The sequence below is a fragment of the Eulemur rufifrons genome, chromosome 20 (genome assembly GCF_041146395.1).
Source record: "Eulemur rufifrons isolate Redbay chromosome 20, OSU_ERuf_1, whole genome shotgun sequence".
NCBI classification, from domain to species: domain Eukaryota; kingdom Metazoa; phylum Chordata; class Mammalia; order Primates; family Lemuridae; genus Eulemur; species Eulemur rufifrons.
Window position 1 is genome coordinate 1422244 of NC_091002.1, and position 16574 is coordinate 1438817.

Sequence of the window (16574 nt, forward strand, 5' to 3'; positions counted from 1 at the left end):
ATGAAAAAGAGGAGACACCCGAGCTCGCGCTCGCTCGAAGGCGCCATCTGCAGCCAGGAGGAGGGTCCTCCCCGACGCCAGCCTTGCTGCGTCCTGGCCTCGGGCTTTGAGCCAACATCTTCTCTTTGAGAGAGAGAGAGAGAGAGAGAGAGAGATCTCCGGTGTCTCTTCCAAGTCTTATAAGAGTACTAATCCTGCCCTGGGGGCCCCACTCTCATGCCCTATCTAAACCCAACCGATTCTCCAAGGCCTCGCCTCCAGGACTCCTCTGGAGGTCAGGGCTTCATCATATGAATGGGGCAGGAGAGGAATGAACATCCCGTTCATAAGAGTCATCATGGGGAGTCCTGAATCTACTGGAGCCTCCCAAGTTTATCAGGAAAAAAAGTCCAGTTTCTAAAGAATAACCTTTCGGAGTAGATGAAACCCATGGCTGGGACAAAACCAGCATCGTGATCTGCGAGCTGCAGCGGGGCCCGCCCCAGGGCTGGCGGGAGAGCAGGCTGGCCCAGGCACACTCCTCACGCCCCAGCCCCAAAAGGGGACAGCCAGGGGTGGGAGTGTCGGGCCTCACACTGGCACTCTGGCAACCTGGGGCAGGTCCCACCCTGCTGGAGCCTGCTGCCCGTCTATTTAATGACAAGAGCCCGTGTGTGAATTGAATGGGATGATGGATGAACGTGGACGTCTTTGTCCAGCTCTAAGGGACAATTAAAGTTATTTTTTTGGGTCGTCATTTGTCCATTGCCCTCCCCTGCAGGGAGCAGCATTAGCACACACTTCTGGCCCCTCCCTTGCTCCCCTCGAGCCAACAGCAGGGCTTCTGGTTTTACTAGGACTGGGGTAAAAGGTCACTGCCAAGGATGACACAGGCTGCCCAGTGCCACCTGCAGGACGCCACTCACACAGCTGAGGATACCTGGGTTATCATCACTGCATATCCCCAGCCTGACAGCAAGCCCTGCACACAGTAGGGCCTCAAAAGGTGTCCAAATGCTGGCTGACGTTGACCCTTTTTGCCTAATGAAGTTGCTGAAATTTGTTTCTATTTCAATGGTCAATTGAAACAGTTCCATCCAGCGATCATACATAAATTCACCTTTTAAATGTCAGTTGTCATTTTAAGTGGTGCTGGGGAGTTTTCTGTTCCTCTCTGAGAGTTTGCATGACAAGGGCCCCTCTATACAAACGCTGACTATCTGTGTGTGCGCATAGCGCTGTCTCACGGACACCAGCACCTTGCATTTAGGTCGCTCACCCTGTTATCCCAGGGATTCTCTCCTTTAAGCCTCACAGTCACCTGAGAGCACAGGGGACAGATAGTGACAGACCTGGCACTTCCTGAGGGCCTGCTCTGTGACGCTGTCATCAACTACCTCATCTGGTCCTCAGAGGCAGCTGCGTTACTGTCTCTGGAGGAAACCAGAATATTCCTCTGCCTGTGCCACGCTTGCCTGACGGCAGGACAGCATTCTCTCACTGCCTGTCCTCCTCCTCTACCCTTCTCGCTGGGGACAGCCCTGGGCTCTTATCAGCTCAGAAACTGGCTCTAGCAGGGATGGGGAATCTGAGAGCAAACTTGCCTTGTCTTGTCATTACAGGGTGTGTGGCTCCTTGCTCAAATACTCTTTAAACTGCTGCCTTGAGAGAGATGCTTTTGAACTGAGGCCTCTCCCATGTGACGGGTGCAGCATGTTCCAATAAACTTCTGCTGGCTTTTCTCTTGTTAATCTGACTTTTGTTTTGAGGAGAATGTCTCGACCCGGCCCTTCTGAGGCTTAAAAAAGAAATTGTGTTGTCTTCCCTTTGTCTCCATTTTTCAGATGAGGAGACCAGAGGTCCTAGAGGGGAAGTGTCTAAGATGCAGAGTCAAAATCAAAATTCAAACCCTACTTCTTCCAGGGCAGTCCCCGGGAAGGGACAGAAGGCAGAGAGTGAGGGCTTTGCTGTCAGAACTGAGTGGACAGTTGGTCTCAGTTTTTATCACCCAAGCAAGCTGGCAGGAATGAGTTTTGTTTGTTCTAAATGAAATGATAAATTCAACATATAAAGAAATCACCCACAATTTTTACCTTTCTAGTGTTTTGAAAGACTGGATAATATCCTTTGCATGCCCCCAAAGAAAATATACCTAGATGGAAATAAAGAAAGAAAAGAAAAATATGTCAGTGGGAAAATGATCGTTATATTTGCAAACCTGAGAAGCTATAAAACTCAAAGAAAAGGTCTAGGAAAATGCTGGGGACATCAGTGAGCTCCCATCCCATCTCAGGTGGCAGTACCACTTGCCAGTGGGGACAGCAATCCAAGAGCACTGTGCTGTAAAGCAGGTGAAGGCCTCACCGTTCAGCAGAAAACAGTGCTGCGATTGATTGAGGATGTCTGTTGTGGGAAGGGTGTGGGGGTAGTAGCATGCTTGTCACAAAGCCTGTAACTGGCTTATATAACATATGTCAGGTTCATCCAAGAAATATCCACTGAATGGTTACTCTGCACCATGGCCAGAAATCAAATGTTGAGTGCTTTAAATAAAGAAGAAAATTGATTTGGGCTGGTCTTTCATTTCACTCATTGGTTCTAGAGGTTCAAAACTAGTGCTGTTGTCAATTCATCGGTGGAAATGTCCTTACTGGGCAAGTGTTCTGAAAACATCTCTGAATTACTGCAGTGCTGACCGATGTCTGGTGACGCGCCTTATCAAAGCAGTACGGGCATGAAGGGTTCTAGCAAGTCCTTGGAAACTGTTGTCTCAGAAGTGTAAGCATAGGTCTCCTCAGACCTTCCCAGCCCTCTTCTGTCTGGGTCAAACAAAAATCATTTCATCCTGGTATCTGCAGCTTTCGCATAATTACCACAATTTTAGAATACATAAAGAAATATTCTATTTTTTAGAACAGAACCTGAAGCACTGTTTTGTTTTTTAAAACTAATTTTTTCATTCTCCAGTCATCTAATGTAGCAAAAGCATGTAGTAGTAAGTGTCCGAAAGGTATAGAATGATTAATTGATTGACCAGCCAATAAAAAAGCCTTAAATTAGGAAGACAGAGCTCTCCAATCCACCAAATAAGAGTGATATTTTGAAAATTCACCTCTGTCCAGGTCACTCATCTACCTCAAGCCTTCAGTGGCTCCCCATCACCCTCAAGGTGGAGCCCAAGCTCCTAGGGGGCAGTTAGTCGTGACGTAGCGCTTGCTGCAAGCCAGCCCTGTGCAAAGTGCTATCCAGACACCAGCACCTTTAGTCCCCACAGCAAACCCATGAAGTAGGTACTGTGACTGTCCGCAGGAGGCTCAGAGAAGTTGAGTAATTTCCTGGAGGTCACACTGCTGGTCAGAGCCAGAGCCAGGCAGTCTGACAGAGTCCAAGCTCACAAGCCCCACACCAAACCGTGGGTCCAGCTTACACCCCCCACCCTGCCTCCCCTCCCCACGGTGCACAAAGACCGCACGTCCCACGGACGCTTCTTCCAGTGGCCTCTGACCCTGTGCTGCTCCCTCGTGCACAGCCCACCGTGGGGCACTTCCCTGGTCGAGGCCACCCCTCACCCCAAGCTGCCAAACCCTTGTCACTCCGAGCCTAGCATTGTCACCACCTGCTTTTGTGCCGACACTGCATATGACACTCTCGTGCCACAATAGCGAGAACAGTGTTTGCCTAGTACTTAAAGATGGGTGGGATGAGTAAACGAGTGTGTGAATGAATGATCACAGTTCTTTCTGGCCTCACTAACGTGGCCTCACCACGTTGTCACTGCCATTGCCATCGGCTCTAACATCATGGGACTTGGCTCCCCTGGAATGAGTGGCCGGATAACTCTCGACTAGGCAGCTCGGGCTGCCATAACACAGGACCACAGACTGGCAGCTTCAGTAACAAAAACCCATCTCTCAAGGTTCCGGAGGCTGCGAGTCCAAGATCAGGTGTCTTCAGGATTGGTTCTTTCTGAGGTCTCTCTCCTTGGCTTGTAGACAGCTGCATCCTTCCCTGTCCTCACATGGTCGTCCCTCTGTGAGTGTCTGTGTCCTAATCTCCTCTTCTTATAAGAACACCAGATTGAATTAGTGCCACCCTGATGACCTTATTTAACCTCAATCATGTCCAAAGGGCCCTACCTCCAAATACAGTCACATTCCGAGGTACTGAGGACCAGGGTGAAAGCATAAGCATTTGAGGGAGACACAATTCAGCCCATAACAACTTTCAAATGCAAGGCAGCCCCTTCAAATTCAGCCATCCGCCAGCAAGCCCTCAACCTATCCCACCATGCTGCCACTGAGCCAACGTGCTTCCGGGCTCATTTGGCACGTCCTCTCGGACAGCTTCACCGCGGGAGAATGTCTTTGACCTTGAGAAACATTCTAAGGTCATCTGGAGCCATCTGGTAAGTCAATTGGGTATACAAACTGAAGATCACTTTAGATAAAAGACAGAGTTTTAAAAATGGCATCATTGGCTTTATGAAGGTGGAAAACTGTGTCTAAGGGCATCCTCAAACTGGAAACCCAAAAACATTCTGAGCAATGACAGTATCACTAGAGCAAGCCCATGATCTTCCAGGGTGACTTGTCAGGAGGAAAATAATCATTGTGTCTCAGCCTCAACTTTGAGAGAGTCACTTGTCTTCTGTGAGCTCCAACTTTTTCCTTAGAAAAAAATGAGGGTAGACCCTGCCATCTGCAACAGGGGTACAGCTAGAGGACATTACGCTGAGTGAAATGAGCCAGACACAGAAAGAAAAATATTACGTGATCTCACTTGTATGTGGAATCCAAAAAAGTTTTTTAAAATCAAATACATAGAAACAAAGAGTAGAATGGTGGCTGGAGGAGATGAAATGGGAAGACGCCAGTCAAAGCGCACACAGTTGCAGGAACGCAGGACGGACAGTTGGCAAGCTAGTGCACGCACGAGACCGCGGTTACCACTGTCTTGTACACGGGGAGTTTGCTAAGAGAGTAGATTCTAGGGGCTCTTACCACAAAAAACCAACCAACAAACAAAAAATAAAGGTAACTGCTATGTGATCTGATGACAGGTATGTGAATTTGCTTGACTGTAGCAATCACTTCACTATGTGTAGGATATCAGAACGTCATGTAGTCGACCTCAATCCACAGAATACAAAAGAAGAAAAAAGAGAATGACAATCCAACACCTGTTCTTGTGGAGCCACCGGAAGGACTGCATGAAGAGATGAGTGAAAAGTGCTTTGCGTGCTCCAACATGCCACAGAAATGTTGGTTATCCCTGTTGTCATTAGAGCAACGGGGATCCCCCCCTGACTCTGACAGCCACTACCAGGGGTTCCTGCCAAGGACGGATGCTACACTGGAAGCCCACCCAGGATTCTTTTTACCCATGAGATTTTTCTGACTCTAAGCTATACTGTTAAATTCTAGCGATCAAATCTTTACTTTTTAGTTCACCAATCCACACCAAGTTCACCATCGCTGGAGAAAACAACTTTATACATTTCTAAAAGATTTTAATCCACAAGTGGGCAAACAAAAAGTCTTTCTATGATCCTGCGATGGCATGAGGTTTCTTTTGGGGAGTGATAAAAATGTTCTAAAATTGATTGTGGCAATAGTTGGGCAACCCCACGGACAGTCTAAACCACTGGACTGTGTACTGTAAGTGGGCGATTCACGTGGCACGGGAACTCTATCTCAATAAAGCTGTTACACACCAACAAAAAGAAATTCCTCCAAGCCTTCTCTGGTAGACTCGGGCTTGGCAGAATTTCCAAGCCAGAGTCTTTATCATCCTATGTCCTGCCTCCCAGCGTCCTCACAGAGGTTGCCGAAGGGACGCAGAGTCCCATTCTGCAGTGGAGGTGGAGGGAGAACTGAGCCGTAGAGAGGGACAGCCAGTTCCCCGGGGACTGCTGGGCAGTCTGCAGCTGCTCGCGCCGGCCCCGCTTGCTGGATGTTTTGACGCTACGGGTTTTTATATGCCCTGGGAACCACGTAACAGGAACCAAGACAGTGCAAATAGACAACAGTAGCTTACCTGCAGCAGAGTATGCACCGCGTGTGTGACAGGGAAGACTCCTTCGGTGGCCGATAAACATTTTGAAAATCCAACAAAGTATCCAACTTTAAGGCCTCCCAGGATGACGGTAATGACGGCAAACAATGTGATACTACCTAAACTTGGGGGGCGGGGAGGTAGAAACACACACATCCACATGTTAATATGCACTGATGTTATTTCAAAATATATTATTATTTTTTTAAAGATTTAAAAATGTTTATTAAGCCACTTACATTGCCTTTTGTGTTAACTGTCAGTTCTCATCTTTTCTTATTTTTCTTAATTTCAGAGTATTATGGGGGTACAAATGCTTTGGTTACATAAATTGCCTTTGCACCGCTGACGAGCATGCCCATCCCCCAGACAGCACTCACCACGTCTGTTAGGTGTGGATTTACCCATCCCCTCCTCCCCTCCCACCTGCCCAACACCCTGTGAATGCTACTTCCCATTTGTGCACATTAGTGTTGATCAATTAGGACCGATTTGATGGTGAGTACATGTGGTCCTTGTTTCTCCATTCTTGGGATACTTCACTTAGAAGAATGGGCTCTAGCTCCATCCAGGATAACATAATAGGTAGTTCTTTTTTTTTATGGCTGAGTAGTACTCCATGGTACATATATACCACATTTTGTTAATTCACTCATGTATTGATGGGCACTTGGGTTGTTTCCACATCTTTGCAATTGTGAATTGTGCTGCTGTAAACATTTGAGCGCAGATGTCTTTTTCATAGAATATCTTTTTTCCCTTTGGGTAAATGCCCAGTAGTGGGATTGCTGGATCAAATAGTAGTTCTACTTTTAGTTCTTTGAGGTATCTCCATGCTAGTTTCCACAGAGGTTGTATAGTTTGCAGTCCCGCCAACAGCGTATGAGTGTTCCTATAAATTATATTATTTTTTAAACCTTCACATATATGGTCACATGATTTTTGACAAGCGTGTCAAGACCATTCAATGGGAAAAGGGTAGTCTTTTCAACAAGTGGTATAGGGAAAACTGGATATCCACATGCTAAAGAATGAAGTTGGATCCTTACATTACACCACGTACAAAAATTTACTCAAAATGGATCAAAGACCAAATATAAAAGCTAAAAGTATAAAGCTCTTAGAAGAAAACATAGGGGTAAAGCTTCATGGCATTGGATTTGGCAATGATTTCTTGGCCGTGACACCAAAAACATGAGCAACAAAAGTTAAAATAGATCAACTGAACTACATCAAAATGAAAAAATTTTGTGCATCTCAGAACACTACCAAGAGAGTGAAAAGACAACCTACATAATGGGAGAAAACATTTTCAAATTATATATCTGATAATTCATTAATATCTACAATATATAAAGAACTCCTACAAGTCAACAACAAAAAAAAAACTAATTAAAAAATGGGCAAATAACTTGAATAAACTTTTCTCCAAAGAAGATATAAAATGGCCAAAACGTACATGAGAAGATGTTCATCACTAATCATTAGGCAAATGCAAATCTAAACTATGAGATACTGTCTCATACTCATTAGGAGGCTAATATCAAAAAAACAAAAAGAAAAAAACAGAAAATAACAAGTGTTGGTGAACACATAGAGAAATTGCAACCCTTGTGCACTGTCAATGGGAATGGAAAATGGTACAGCCACTATCAAAAAAAATATGGAGGGTCCCCCCAAAATTAAAAGTATTATTATATGGTCCAGCAATTCCACTTCTGGGCATATACCTGAAAAAATTGAAAGCAGGAACATGGAGCATTATTTGCTTCCCATATTCATAGCAGCACTGTTACCAATGGCTAAATGGTGGACCCGGTGTCCACCAACAGATGAATGAACAAAATGTGGTGTGGACATACAATCGAATATTATTCTTTTGTTGTTGTTGTTGTATTTTCAGCAGTAGGCGACTCAGTCATAATGGAATATTATTCAGCCTTAAAAAGGAAAGAAATTCTGACACATGATACAACATGGACGTACCATAAGGACATTATGCTAAGTGAAATAAACCTATCACAAAAGGACAATACTGTAGGATTTCACTTATATGAGGTATCTTAAGATAGAGACAGAAAGTGGACTGGAGGATGCCAGGGGTTGGGGGAGGGGGTGGGGAGTTAGTATTTAATGGGCGCTGAGTTTCAATTTTGCAAGATGAAAATGTTCTGGAGATTGGTTGCACAACAATGTATATGTACTTAACACTACTGAACTGTACACTTAAAAATGGGTAAGTTGGTAAATTTTATGTTATGTATATTTTACCACAATTAAAAATATATTAATAAAGTAAATTCTACTATTGGGCTGATTAGCTGAAACTAGAATGCGGGCATTGTGTCGTGTTCATCACTGTACCTACCCCATGCATGTCCCAGAGTTTTACAAATGACATACATTCTATAAAGTTTGGTTGAATCAACAGAAGGCCTCTTGAAATTTTTCTAAAAACGATCAATCGAAGAGTGTTACTGTTCTGCTCAGAAATCTCAGCTCTCTCACGCTAAAATCCTGCTCTCTAAAGAATAAGGGTGCAGAGGGTGCAAATTACACAGGCATACAGGAACTCTCTGCACGACCCTTGCAACTTTTCTGTAAATCTAAAACTTTTCTAAAATAGAAAGTTCGTTTTTTAAAAAATGAGGGGTAGGAGGTTCGTGGCAGTGGCCTGGAAAGGACCCGTGTGAGGAAGTGAAGACAGGAGGCAACCTTCGATGGTATAATGAACACGGTTTTGACCAAAAAATAAAAACAAACCAACAAAAAAAAAATGCATAAGAAAAGACTCTAAAGGAATACACAAAATACACTAAAAAGACTCTTGGTGACAAATGAAGGCATCAGTGAGGAAAACGCAGTGACCATGGGGTCCTGATCTATGTCAAAGTTCTCATCCCTCTCCCGGGCCAACACAGACCACCGCCCACACATTCTCTTCCACAAACAGGAGGCAACGGGAGCCCGTGTGATGCGTGTCAAGGCCCTGAGCAGAGAGGCGGGATGAGCCGTGACAGTGAGCTCTGACATTACAGCCCCAGCCTGAGAAGCCTCCAGTGAAAAGTAATGCAATCGCCTGGCTCGTTTCCATTGCTCGAAGTCTTATAGAAACAATTCTAAGTCACATTTTTTTAAACCCTGGAAAAACCCCAGTGAAATCAGAAACTTTGTAAGAGTGGAGATTCGATCCCAGTGCTTTGAAATGGCTTCACTAATGCATGCTTGGTTTTGATTACAAAAAGAAATAGCAAGATGAGGTGAGGCAGCCTGGTTGGGTGGCAAGAGCACAGGCCTGGAGCCCTGGGGACCTGGACACTAGTCCTAGCTATGCCCAGTCCCAGCTGTGCCCAGGAACCTGTGAGCTCCTACAAGTCATTTCCCTGCTCCTGGCCTCAGTAATCCCACACAGAGGATAAGGATAGTCTACAGCGGTGGTTCTCAAAATTGAACATGGAGGGCTATTAAAACACAAATTGCTGGGCTCCACCCCCAGAGCTTCTGAGTCAATGGGTCTGGGTGCAGGCCCCAAATCTGCATCTCAAACAAGTTCCCAGGTGGGGCTGATGCGGTAGGTCTGGGGACCCTACTTTGAGAACCACTGGTCTAGATCTCTGTGGTTGACATTTCAAGCATTCTGTAATAAATATGTCATATATTTTCTCACACTCTCGAAGTCTTTCCCTCCTTCATTTATCCATCTATCCAAGGATTCATTCACCCAGTTATTTATGCAACAAATATTATGGGGACTCCTATTATACATGAGGCATTGTCCCAGGGGCTCAAAGATAAAGAAATAAGATGGCTGGAGAAACAAAAATACGCAAGTATAATATTGCATAAATTGGGGTGTGCACAAAACATTAGAGGGACGAGGTGGCACCAGACCAGACTTCTTCTATGCAGCATTGGAAACCACAATACAGAGGAAGAGTCCACTTCAAGGAAAAGGCTGCAGCTCAAACACCTTATTCCCAGCTGGGATGCCACCCACTCATCTAGGCAAAAGGCAAAAAGACATTTGAAAATATGCAAAATGTATTTCATTCAACAACTATTTGTTGAGCACCAACTATCCCAGGCCACTGTCCCAGGCACTGTGGATATAAAGATCAATAAAAGAGGGCATCTGCCCTTGGGAAGTTTAACATTCTAATAGGGGAGACAAAATAAACAAACAAATAATAAACATATAAAGAATGTCAGGAAGTGCTAAGTGCATGAAGAAAAGTAAAGCAGGGCAGGGGATTGAGGTTGAAGGTGGATGACCAGGAAAGGAGGGGACTGTGGAACAGAGACCTGAGGGTGAGAAAAATATTATTCACATAAATTGTCTGACAAAGGGTTTTAACCAAACAACCATCGAACTGGAAGAGAGACCTCAAAATGAAGGGAAGAAGAAATAATAGTGAGTAATCAACTTTGCAAAAGATTGGAGGATTTGTGGGGGTATAAGGGATGGATGGATGGGTGGATGGATAGATGGATGGGTGGCTGGCTGGATGGATGGGTGGGTAAATGGGTGGGTGGATGGCAGGATGGGTAGGTGGATGGATGAATGGATGGGTGGGTGGATGGTTGGTGGACGGGGGGTAGATGGGTGGGAGATGGATGGGTAGATGGGTGGGAGGATGGGTAGATGGGTGGGGAGACGGGTGGGGAGACGGGTGGATGAATGGGTGGGTAGGTAGATGAGTGTGTGGTTGGGTGGATGGATGGGTGGATGGGTGTATGGATGGGTGGGTGGATGGATAGATACGTGGGTGGATGGGTGAATGGGTGGGTGGACAGTCAAGTAGATAGATAATTAGATTAATAGGAAAGAAAAGAAGATGAGAAATGAAATCCAAATGGAAGAAGATAAACTGCCTAGGAATGTACAATTTACATGCTCTATAAAGACCTGTCATACAGAATAAACATTTTAAGGGGGAATTCTACTAAATATGAAACTATCTCTACAAAACATATAAGTTGGAGAAGGATTGTGTGGGGAACAGAAAAGAAAAACCTTTCAAAGTCCTCGTGATAAAGAGATGGGAAAAGAGGTGGGGGAAGACAGGAGAGGAAAAGGGAAGCAAATACACACTGGAGGTGTCATCTCATTAGGTAGAGGGAAAGTGGCAGTAACAGAGCATCTTGGAGCGAAACATGTGTCTTGCTGTGGGACACATTTGGTATTTTGTTTTCAGATAAGAATGAAACAATATGCATTTGATTATGAGAGCAAGGGAAGGGAAGATAGCCATTAATTAAATAGAAAAGCACACTAAATCTTCCAAATGTTCAAAAAAGGCAAATATGCATAAGAGGAAAATGAAGGGGTAGTAATTTAAAATATATCATTATAATTATTATAAAGAAAAATGGAAACAAAATCAAGTATATAAATCATTACAGTAAATTAGGATGATCTAAATCCTCCCATTAACTGGTAAGAAGGATGGGAAGATTGAATTAAAAATAAAACCTACCTATATGCTCTTTACACAAATCATACTTTTAACTAAGTAATAAAGGTTGAAAATAGAGGAGGTGGACAAAAAGGAACCAGGCAATGGAAACAAAAGAAAATAGAAATAGCAATAGTAATATCAGACCATATGGAATTTAAAGTTAATGTAATGACCTTAACATTCCACCTTTAACATTCCATATAATAAAAGACATAATATATGAGGAAGATACGACAGTCACACGTGTGACCAAATAAAATAGTTTTTTCTTTATGTATTTAACTGCTACTCTTTAAAAAATAGAATGCGAAGCTTCAGAACTAGACAGATCAAGTAGGCAAAATGTAAGTAAAGACATAGAGGAACTGAATCACACAATCAACAAATTTTCTTTTACATACATATAAAACTTCGCATGCCTCAAAAAAAATAGTATACCATTTTGGATGTCCATGGAACGTTGATAAAAATCATGCTCTAAAGACAGTAGAACATAGAATACCAGCGGAGGCCAGCTGCCTAGCTTCAAATCCCGTCTTTTACCATTTATTAGTTGACGACCTTGGGCAATAACTTAACTGACCTGTGTGTGCTTCAGTCTCTTTGCTATAAAATGTGGATGATAATAATGCTGCCTATCTCATATGGGTGTTCAGGAGATTAAATGAGTTTTACATAGAAATCACCTACAACAGTGTCCCACACCTAGAAAATTCTATAAGTGGGATGTGATTATTATCATCATCTCATCACTCAACCACAAAGAAAAACGTAATAAATTAGAACCAATTAGAAAGTATACTAGCCACATTACTCGAGAATAATCCCAAAACTGCCTAGGGTACTCACCCAGTGTTGGCAGAGGGACCTCTCCCCTATGTCAGGCACCCAGGTCCCTCCTAGGAATCTAGAATCTTGAGCCATAGGTTCTCAGAGGTGAAAGTTTCCACAGATTTAGTCTACATCTCCATCTCAAGCAAAGATGCTTCCCAGTACATCATGACTGGTGGCCATCTGGCCCCCACCTGGACATGCCTAGGGCTGGGAGGCTTAGCATCTCTCAGAGTGTGTCTTTCCATCACTAGCTGATGCTTACACTCAAATAGTCTTCCTTATACTGGATGGCAATTGACCTCCCAGAATCGTCATCCTCTTCCCTGGAGTTTCATTCGCTCATTCATCCATCCATCCATCCATTCAATTATTCAGCAGATACTGAATGGCACTTGCTGCCCGTTAGGCACAGGATACAATGGTAAGCACATTCACACAGGAGTTCATTAGCCCAATAAACAGTAACTGAATAACACAACTTCCAGCTTGATTAGCCCTGGAAAGAAAATGAGCAGGGTTCTACCAGAACATACAACCTGGAGGCTGCCCCTGGTCTGAAAGTATCAGGAAAGGCTTCCCAGAAGTGACTCTTGCTTGCTGAATGCCAAAGGATGACCCAGAGTTGACAGGTGCAAGGCAGCAGCAGCATGTTCTACCCTGTGACCTCTGCGTCTTTCCCTCTCCTGGATGGAACATCTTTTCATTCTCCTGCAGCCACAAGGCCGGGCGTGGTGGCTCACGCCTGTAATCCTAGCACTCTGGAAGGCCGAGGCGGGAGGATCACTAGAGGCCAGGAGTTTGAGACCTCTTGCAGCCAATCTCCTATACAGACCCATGAGATGCTCAGGAAGGACCAGGTACTCCGCACGCAGTCTAACTTCCTTCCAATGAATCCCAAACCTGCATCTGATTTTTTGGCAGCCACATTCTCTTTTTGATGCTTAAATCCTGACATTATGTTTATGTTTCCATTAGACCAGAAATATCATCCAAAAACATACGTAAGAAAATGCATGCAGTTAAGCAAGACTTTCTCCTAATGTTCCCAGGATGAGTCTTGGAGATCACCACTCCCTTTCCTGAGGGAATTGCCTTCTGCTTGTTGATCTAAGACTCTGTCACCAGCGCCAGGGCAGAACAAAGTTCCTCCATCAAACCTGTCTTTCCACCTGCGCTTTCAGGGGAAACCTCAGTGCTGCTGGGGCTGAAGGCACTTCCCCTTGGCACCACGGCCTCCTGACATTCCTAATTAGACTCTTGCTTCTTTGATGAACCCACAGCTCCTCTGCAGGAATGGCCAGTACTTTGCAAACTGCTTTCTCTCAGCATCTCCCAGCTCCTCCCCGAGAGGCGGCTGGGATTCTTATCTTACTGATGAGGAAACTGGGACTCAGAAAGGTTCAGGTGCTAGAGCTGAGACCTCAAGCCATGGCTTCCAGAGCCAACACTCTTCCCATGGTCCACATACCAAATGGTTCTATTATTATGAGACAACTCACCCAGTGTCTAAATGGCCACCGTTTACCAAACACCTACTACGTGACGTGTTCTCTCCATCTTGCCTCATTATATCCTCTCTATTTGGTGTCCAAAAAACGTCTCAAATGTAACTTGTCCACGAGAGAACCTTGCTTCTGCACGCCCACCCTGTTCCTCCCTCTGGCTTCCCAGTCTTGGGAAATGGCATATGTGTTCACCCATGGACTCAGGCTCCCATCCTGAAAGGAGGGAGAGAGAGAAGAACGAAGAACAGGGTACAGAGGATGGAAGAAAAAGAGAGAAGATACTATAACTATGGCCTAAAAAGAAAAGAAAGAAAGCCAAGAGAAAGAGGGAGGAGGAATGGGGGAGAGAGGAATAGAAGAAGGAAGTAAGAAAGGAGAGAGGAAGGAAGGATGAGGGGAGGGGAGAGGAAGAAAAGGAGCAAAGGAGGGAGAAACAGGAAAGAAGGGAGAGGGAGGAAGAGAGAAAGGGAAAGAGGGGGAGAAGGAGGAGAAAGCAGGTAGGGAGGCAAGGAAATGAAGGAACAGGTAAGTAGAGAGGAGGGAGGTAAGAAAGGAAGGAAGGAAGAAACGATGGAGGAGAAGGAAGGGAGGGAGGGACAAAGAAAGGATGCTTCCACTACAGGACAGCATAGGGACAAGGCCCGTGTGTGTCACAGATTTTAGTCTGTGCAAGTCAATATTGTAAAATAACATATTGTGCCTTGTTTGTTTCTTTAAATAACACTGTATTCACTGCCTTTATGGAGAGTCACAAAACCATGAACCTCTCTAAAACAACCATTTCCAGAACAGGAATTTGGGCCACCCTGGGATGGTCTCAAATTTTCCCAAAGCCAAGATGAACTAGATACAATCCCTATCTAAGAAACCTAGAATCTCATCTGGATAGTAAGGCTCATATCCAAACAGCCAGAACACAAGGCAGAGATTGACAAGGACCAAAAGAGCTTCACAGAGAGAGCAGAGGTGGCCCGGGGCAATGAGAGCATTTCCTGCCAGGGTCATGGAAAGAAGGAGAACTAGGGATTCTGGCAGTCACCGGACCCCATCCAGTGTGTGATCCCATTCTACAGATGTGAAAACTAAGGTTCAGGGTGGGAGGGGAGATCCGGTACCTTGCCCAAGCACTTTCCCCATGCCAGGCCCTGAGGTGGCTCCAGGACTAAGAGACAAGCACCCCAGACTCCCCCAGTGGGGTGGAGGGACAGATGTGTCAATAAGAGCGGGGCACAGTGAGGGGTAGAGGGGTGTAGTCAGAACCACCAAGGGTGGGGAAAAGGGTAGGGAGTCGGGAAAGGAAGGGTGGGGTGAGGCCTGACCTCAGTCCTGGAAAGCAGGAGGGCAGGTGGGAGGGTGGAAAAGACATTCCAGGAGGAGGGAACAGAATATGCAAAGGCAAGGAAGCATGAAATACTGTGGCGGGAACTGAAGATCTTTGAGAAGGACTGGGCCACAGGATAAGGGTAAAGGAAGCGATAAAACGAAAGAAGCCATCTGGGGCCAGATCTTAGAGCGCCTTGGGTGCCAAGGCAAGGGAGCGTGGCCCCCATCGTGGGGTCAGTGGAAGCGCTGCATGGCTTCAAGCCAGGGACAGACTGAAGAATCCGTGTCGCCGTCGCTCTGCTGATGGGATATGGAGGCAGAGAGCGGCCGCTGTGAGGCCCGGGCTTGAGAAGGACGAGAGAAGAAAGACAAAGCGGAAAAGGCGGACAGGGCACAGCGGCAGCTGCCCAGCCTCCGGACTCACCGCGCAGCCAGCGCGCGCCCGCGTGCGTGTCCTTGAGGCGGATGAGGCGGCGGTGCGCGCGGCTGCGGCGCACGTACCACAGCATCCAGAGCAGCTGCAGCAGCATGAGCGCGCTCAGGAGGCTCAGCAGGTCGCTCTTGCCCACGCCCGACGCGTGCACGGCCCAGGCCAGCAGCAGCAGCAGCCCCGCCACGAACACGTTCAGCCCGTACTGGCTGCTGAGCGCCTCGGCCAGCTTCTGCGGGAAGGTGGCTCGGACAGCGGCCCGTCGAGGGGCCCGCGACCCTGGGGGCCGCGGGGACTCCGCGGATTGCGGGGACCCCGGAGCCGCGAGCTGGGGCCGCGGGCAGGCCGCAGGCCCCGACGAGCCCGCGTCCAAGGCGCTTGCAGCTGCCCTGGGCAAGCCGGGCGCCCCCAAGCCCTCGGGCATCTTGCCGTCTCGTTCCGGGGGTGGCTGCCGCCGGCCCCGCCTGCTACCCCTGCCTCCTGTCCTTGCCCCGATGCCCTCTGCCAACCGGCCCCCACCCCTACTCACCTCACCCTCCGACGCCTCTCCTCGCCCCGTGCCCCTTTGCCCTCAGTCAAGGTGCCACCCCGGCCCACTTCCCCCCCAACTCCCGAGGACTCGGGTTTCTATGCGCTCCCCGCCGCCCCCTGCCCACTTCCCCTCACTTGACAACGCCAGGGGCAGCCCTCTGCCCACTACGGGACCCACGCGGGACGGCTCCCGGATCCCGATCCCGCGGCCGCCCGCGCGTCCTCCCGCACAGCCGCCAGCGCGCCTGGCCCCCGCCCGCCGCCCGCAGCCCGCAGCCCTCTGCCCTGCTGCGACGCCCGCAGACCCAGCCCCTGCTCCCCACCCCACCCCCGCCCCCCGGCGCCCCGGAAACGCTGGATGGCGAGAGGTGACTCCCGGGGTTGCGGGGGCTGGAAATGAGGGGGTCTCCGCAAGCCAGCCCTAGAAGGTGGGCGCGGGGGAGGGGCTGAGGCCGAGCC

The 16574-nt window shown here is 47.0% G+C and overlaps 1 protein-coding gene across 1 annotated transcript in view; it reads right to left on the reverse strand.

Moving 5' to 3' along the window:
* OTOP1 (otopetrin 1) overlaps nucleotides 1-16008 on the reverse strand; it is a 28561-nt gene extending 12553 nt beyond the window's left edge. The window contains exons 1-3 of the mRNA XM_069496431.1: nucleotides 15579-16008; nucleotides 6016-6152; nucleotides 2073-2131 (exon numbers count right to left, since the gene is read on the reverse strand). Of these exons, the coding sequence (XP_069352532.1) occupies nucleotides 2073-2131; nucleotides 6016-6152; nucleotides 15579-16008 (626 nt within the window). The remainder of the gene's footprint in view (nucleotides 1-2072; nucleotides 2132-6015; nucleotides 6153-15578) is intronic.
* Nucleotides 16009-16574: the final 566 nt, after the last annotated feature.